We start from the raw sequence: 7,562 nt of genomic DNA on the forward strand, positions 1-7,562 counted from the left end.
AGAAGAGAGGGGAAGGGAAGAAGAAAGAGAGAGAATTGGATTAAAATGACTTTATGGGGCTCAATGACAACGGGTACACAAAATGGTTCAAAGTTCAAATCCTTCATGACATTATACTGATGAACATATGGGCATTACAATGTCTGTGCAGAGGGTAGATCTAGGACAAAACTTGGCATTGTTAGTACAGACAGTATGACAAAAACACACTCATAATATCATATTAATGATATTATTTAAGACTCATACACTCTTGATATTATCATATTTATTACATTATTTGGTCGCTTTTAAGCATGAGGGGGCTTTCTCGAAAAAATGCTGTTTTGAGAAAATCGAAGGTAAAGCTTTGCCTCTTGTTCAGTTTCTTTAATTAAAAGACAAGGCCAAACAAATATACTCACCAATGAAACCAAACTTCTCCTATAGGTAGGGCAATGCCCACTTTTGGTGTAGGTCAAGATTTCTGGAAACCCCTGAAACCTGGCCATGCCCGCTTGTCCTTAAAAGTGACCATTTAAGACTCATACACTCATGATGTCATAGACTATATTTATTACATTATTTAAGACTCATACACTCATGATGTCATAGACTATATTTATTACATTATTTAAGGCTCATACACTCATGATATCATATTACTATATTTATTACAATATTTAAGACTCACACGCTCATGATATCACAGACTACATTTATTACATTATTTAGGACTCATGATATTATATATTTAATACATTATTTAAGACTTACACACATAATATCATATTTATTACATCATTTAAGACTAATACACTTATAGTACCATAGACTACATTTATTATACATTTTTAAGACTCATACGCTCATGATATCAGAGACTATATTTATTACATCATTTTAGACTCGTACACTCATGATATCATAGACTATATTTATTACTATATTTATGACTCATGCACTCATGATATATTATTTATTACATCATTTTAGACTCTTACACTTATAGTATCAGAGACTATATTTATTACATTATTTAAGACTCAAACACTCATGATATATTTATTACATTTGATAAATTTAAGACTCAAACACTCATGATGTCATATTTATTACATTATTCATTATTTAAGAGGCGCATACACTGATGATATCATATTTATTACATTATTTAAGTCTCAAACCACATATGTGAGGCATCGTAGTGAAATCAGGCGCTCGTCAAAATAATGGAATTGGAGAACCTGTCATTTTCCTCCAGTTTGGCAATTTTTATCAAATTTTTTTGGGTGTGCTTTACACCTTTTATGTCCACATAAAAATATGTTACCATGTGAACTCTACTGAAAAACGTTGATAAAACGCACAAAATATGTATATTTTCCCGTTTTTAAAGGCTTTCAAGCTGTTGAGGTTATCAAACTCTGGCAACCATTTTTTCACTAATATTACCTCTGAAATCAGGTGACCCACACCTCCTTCAATTACAAATATCTTGACTTCTATTCAAGATAGATGGATATTATTTCGCCAAAAGGAAGGCAAATGAACAGGCTTTACGATGACACCAATAACTCCATATGCCCAAAAATTGACGAGCGCCTGATTCCTCCACATTGTGACACATATCATATATTTATTACCGGTACATTATTTAAGACTCATATATGAATAATATATATAATATAGATAATATATAAATAATGTAATAAATATGACATCATCTATATATATATTATATACATTGATGATATCTTATATTACATTATTTAAGACTCATACACACACGGTATCCTATTTATTACATCATTTCAGACTTATATAATAATATCCTATTTATTACATTATTTATGACTCTTACGCTGACAATATCATACTTATTACGTTATTTAAGACTCATACACTGATGATGCCACATTTATTACATCATTTAAGACTCATGCATTCATAATATCATAGACTGTATCTATTACATTAATTTATTACACCATTTAAGACTCACGCACTCATACTACCATAGACTGCGTTTATTACATTAATTTATTACACCTTTTAAGACTCATACACTGATGATACCTCATTTATTACATCATTTAAGACTCATTCATTCATAATACCATAGACTGCGTTTATTACATTAATTTATTACACCTTTTAAGGCTCATACACTGATGATACCTCATTTATTACATCATTTAAGACTCATTCATTCATAATACCATAGACTGCGTTTATTACATTAATTTATTACACCTTTTAAGACTCATACACTGATGATACCTCATTTATTACATCATTTAAGACTCATTCATTCATACTACCGTAGACTGAGTTTATTACATTAATTTGTTACACCTTTTAAGGCTCATACACTGATGATGTCATACTAGTTCTTACGTTACATTATCTCAGACTCACTTTGCACATTTTCCTGTTTCCCTCCTCATAGATTGTATGGATGACCCACTTTATTCTGTCGTCATGGTGAGTTTGTATAATAGAATGTATATTTTGTCACTGTTCATCGAAAGCTTAAAAGTTAAGACTGTTGCTTGTAACGGTCATGTCACCAATGTTCCCAGCCCAGAAAGCAATATTTTACAGGAGAGAGATAGTAAATGTTGAATTGTTGAACCGTTGAACATCGCGTAGATAACATCGATTGTGTATGATAAGTGTTGAACAGGGCACAGACGCAGAGATTGTTCATGATAGTAAATGTTGAACTGTTGAACAGGGCACAGAGGACTTATTGTACACATGATAGTAAATGTTGAACTGTTGAACAGGGAACAGAGGACTTATTGTACACATGATAGTAAATGTTGAATTGTTGAACATGGCACAGAGGACAGATTGTACACATGATAGTAAATGTTGAATTGTTGAACATGGGCACAGAGGACATATTGTACACATGATAGTAAATGTTGAATTGTTAAACTGGTAAAATGTTGAACTGTTGAACAGGGCACAGACACTGAGATTGTACACATGATAGTAAATGTTGAATTGTTGAACAGGGCACAGATGACACATTGTACAAATGATTGATAGTAAATGTCGAATTGTTGAATTGTTGAACAGGGCACAGACACAGAGATTGTACACATGATACTAAATGTCGAATTGTTGAACTGGTAAAATGTTGAACTGTTGAACAGGGCACTGATGAGCGGTTTTCTAGCCGTGAGCACGTACTGGTACACGCACGTCGCTGTGTTGGCCTTTGGCTTCTGGGCCATGGTCGCGGAGGAGAGCGTGGATGCTGTTCTCATGGTGGGTGCTTGGAGCGCGTATATTGTCACCATAATCTGTGTAAAAGTCTCCTTCAAATGTCGTATATTGTCTCTGTAATCTGTATATGTCTCCTTCAAATGTCGTACGTGGGAGGTTGGCGGGTGCTGTAGTGTGGTTTGCTCCTTCTTTCCAATAAAAAATCTATCGTCTCTATCTGCCCTCCTTCTTTTTTTTGTGTTTGTTACTCTCTTGTAACACCTCTAATCTTCTGGCGCTCATATGACCTTATGCAGTTTCGAGTGCCGTAAAACTCTTACTAAAACTAAAAAACTAAAATTTTGTATATTGTCAGCGTAATCTGTATAAAAGTCTCCTTCAAATGTCGTACATTGTCATCATAATCTGTATAAAAGTTTTCTTCAAATGTCGTACATTGTCATCATAATCTGTATAAAAGTCTCCTTCAAATGTCGTACATTGTCATCATAATCTGTATAAAAGTTTCCTTCAAATGTCGTACATTGTCATCATAATCTGTATAAAAGTCTCCTTTAAAATATGTTTTATATGTTATATAAAAATCTCCTTCGCGGGTGGTTGGCGGGTGCACTGGTGTGGTTTGCTCCTTCTTTCCTATCGAACATTTGTCGTCCTTATCTCCCCTCCTTCTTTTTTTATGTATGTTACTCTCTTGTAACACGTAATCTATTCTTCTGCACTTATCGGACCTTATTGTGTTGCAAGTGCAGTAAAACTCTTACTAAAACTAAAACTAAAAGTCTCCTTAAAATGTCGTACATTATCTTCATAATCTGTATAAGTCTCCTTCGGGGGCTCTATAGCCTAGAGGTTAAGGTGTTTGCGTCTCATTCAAAGGTCCCGGGTTCGAATCCGGGTAGCAACGGAAAATTTTTTTTCTCAAATCTAAAATTGTCTCCTTTCACCTCCTCTCCTGCTCTCTAGCAATGGTCTGTCGTCTGCTTTTGTCTCCACTTTCTGCCCCCACCTACTTTGCCCCCTCCTCTGGGCTCCTGACTCTTTCTGCAGCCTTTCTACTGCTACTGCTACTCCTTGGCTCCTTCTTACTACTGTCTTTCAGCCACACCCCTGATTTTCTTGTAGGAAGGATCTACACCTAGCCTTCTCAGACAAGGGTGAAAAATCTTGGAGGTCCCGTGTACAAGTTGCGCATGTTAAAGACCCCTTGGTGGTCAAAAATAAATAGATAAGAGTAGGCTTCGGCGGCCACCTGGGCAAAATTCAAAATTTCCTTCCAACTGAAAATGTTTGGTGTGCCCCGCGCGTTCATATGACCTTATGCAGTTGCGTGCGCCATAAAACACTTACCAAAAAAGTCTCCTTCAAATGTCTTACATTGTCGCCTTAATCTGTATAAGTCTCCTTCAAATGTTTATATTTGTTCTAATAATGAATACACTAAGGTAGTAAATTGTCATCGTAATCTGTACAAGTCTCCTTCGAAGGTAATAAATTATCGCCATAATCTGTATAATTCTCCTTCTAAAGGTTATATTTGTTCCCATGATGAGTACCGTACACTGATGTCATAAATTGTCACCATAAACTCTCTGTAAGTTTTCACTTCTTCTCATGGTGGATGCTCAAATTTCATACATTGTCACCATTTTCTCTATCTATGATAATATATGACATTTACATATATCTCTCCTCCTTTTTTGTGTTTGCTACTCTTGTAAGACCTCTAATCTTCGGCACTTATATAACCTCACTGTGTTGCAGCTGCGGTAATACTCTTACTAAAAACTAAATTCTAATTTTGTAAATTGTCACCGGTATCCGTAAAAAAGCCTTCAGTTGTTCACATGATGATTCTTTTAATGTTGTAAATTGTCACCGTTATCTCTTGAAAAGTCTCCATCTGTTCTCCACTCCCGACGCAGTCTTCTCTCCTTAGCGCTCATGAGACCTTATGCAGTTGTGAGCGCCGTAAAACCTCTACTTAAACAAAGCCTTCTCTCCACAGTTCCTGGCGACCCTCTGTGTGAGCGTGGTCAATGACATCATGTGTCTGGCCATCTATGAGCCTAGAGGTCACGACAGATTTGAGTCACAGGGTAAGTGACTGATGTGTGTCACATTAATGAGTGACAGGTGTGAGCCCCGAGTCATGGGAATAAGTGACAGATGTGAGTCATGGGAGTAAGTGACAGATGTGAGTCATGGGAATACGTGACAGATGTGAGTCCCGAGTCATGGGAATAAGTGACAGATGTGTGTCATGGGAATAAGTGACAGATGTGAGTCCCGTGTCATGGGAATAAGTGACAGATGTGAGTCATGGGAATAAGTGACAGATGTGAGTCATGGGAATAAGTGACAGATGTGAGTCCCGAGTCATGGGAATAAGTGACAGATGTGAGTCATGGGAATAAGTGACAGATGGGAGTCATGGGAATAAGTGACAAATGTGAGTCATGGGAATAAGTGAAAGATTTGAGTCATGGGAGTAAGTGACAGATGTGAGTCCCGTGTCATGGGAATAAGTGAAAGATGTGAATCATGGGAATAAGTGACAAATGTGAGTCATGGTAATAAGTGACAGATGTGAGTCATGGGAATAAGTGACAGATGTGAGTCATGGGAATAAGTGACAGATGTGAATCATGGGAATAAGTGACAGATGTGAGTCATGGGAATAAGTGACAGATGTGAGTCATGGGAATAAGTGACAGATGTATGTCATGGGAATAAGTGACAGATGTGAGTCATGGGAATAAGTGACAGATGTGAGTCATGGAGAAAATGTTTTTGGGAATATATGGGCATGATACAATGTATGGTTGTCTTTTGGCCATTTGGGTTGGGATCGATGTGAGTTTTGATGAAATGGGAGAAAGAAGAACTCACATGTGTCCTGACGTATCATCAGTATATATATATATATTTTTTCAGTCATAAAATTATGTGATGGTGCTCGACGGCAATAAGTGTGTTTCAGGGGGGTCGGCGACTTTTTGGACACCCTGTATATATATCATCATATATGCTGGAAAGAACTGCCCTTAATGCTTTGTTTGCCTTTTCCGTTACAGATATTGGAAATGTCTCTACCAGTCAAAAAAATGAATACAGATTTGCTTTGGGGTATACATCACTTGTTTTATCTCTAGCTTTTTACTTCACTTCTGCAGTTTCTCATTTTGCTTCCTTATAATAATTTTTTTTCTTCTTTTGATTGTTTCTGTACTCTTAGGAAATGAGTTACATTTTTCCGCACTGTATTTTCCTGTTGTTATTTCAACTTTTAACAATTTAGTTTCCTGCAATGTCCACCCAGTACCTGTGTATCTCCTTAACCCTATAACCTGTTTGACTCTTTAACCCTATGACCTTAGTGAATTTTGACCCTTTGACCTGTTTTTTTTTTTTTTTTTGGTAAGTGTTTTACAGCGCTTGCAACTGCATAAGGTCATATGAGCGCGTGGGACACATTTAACTTTTTCAGTTGGTTGGAAATTTTGAATTTTGCCCAGGTGGCGGCCGAAGCCTACTCTTATTGATTTTAGACCACCAAGGGATCTTTAAGATTTTTCGCCCTTGCCCGAGAAGGCTTGGTGTAGATCTTTCCTACCATAAGATCAGGGATGTGACTGAAAGACAGCAGTAAGAAGAGCCAAGGAGTAGCAGTAGAAAGGCTACAGAAAGAGTCATGAGCCCAGAGGAGAGGGCAAAGGAGGTGAGGGGGTGGGAGCTGAAAGAAGAGACGAAAGCAGACGACAGAACATTGCTAGAGAGCAGAAAAGGAGGTGAAAGGAGACAATTTTAGAGAAGAAAATTTTTCGGTCGCTACCCGGATTCGAACCTGGGACCTTTAAATGAGAGGCCAACACCTTAACCTCTAGACCACGAGAGCCCCCCTTTGACCTGTTGAATATTATAATTAATGTTCATTTCATGTTGTATGAAGACATTTACCAAACGCCTTCTCCTACTTGACAGGTCTCTTTGTTCTTTCTAGAGGTGTACGTGGTGGTTTTGATTTTTCTTGGAGCCACTTGACCCACTACGTGGTTTAAAAAAAAACAACCCTAAAAAACACGAGGAAAATGTGGTTAGGTTGATTATTGAGAGGGCAGGGAAAGTGTGGTTAGTTTGAGGTGGGAACAGATTCGGGGGGAAAAGTGTGGTTAGTTTGGTGTGGGAACAGATACAGAGAAAGTGTGGTTAGTTTGGTGTGGGAACAGACTCAGAGAAAAGTGTGGTTATATTGCTCAAGGAAAAGTATGGTTAGTTTGGCGTGGGAACAGACTCAGAGAAAAGTGTAGTTATATTGCTCAAGGAAAAGTGTGGTTAGTTTG

At 37.1% G+C, this 7,562-nt stretch overlaps 1 protein-coding gene across 1 annotated transcript in view; it reads left to right on the top strand.

Moving 5' to 3' along the window:
* The window catches only part of LOC101847765 (type-1 angiotensin II receptor-associated protein-like), a gene marked incomplete at its 3' end in the record, with an annotated part of 12,192 nt that extends 5,844 nt beyond the window's left edge, over window positions 1-6,348 (top strand). Inside the window, 4 exon segments of the mRNA XM_005109070.3 lie at window positions 2,432-2,466; window positions 3,147-3,261; window positions 5,228-5,318; window positions 6,297-6,348. Coding sequence (XP_005109127.2) covers window positions 2,432-2,466; window positions 3,147-3,261; window positions 5,228-5,318; window positions 6,297-6,348 — 293 coding nt within the window.
* Between the last annotated feature and the right edge of the window lie 1,214 nt (window positions 6,349-7,562).

This window comes from Aplysia californica, unplaced genomic scaffold (assembly GCF_000002075.1).
Source record: "Aplysia californica isolate F4 #8 unplaced genomic scaffold, AplCal3.0 scaffold00747, whole genome shotgun sequence".
Taxonomy (NCBI): domain Eukaryota; kingdom Metazoa; phylum Mollusca; class Gastropoda; order Aplysiida; family Aplysiidae; genus Aplysia; species Aplysia californica.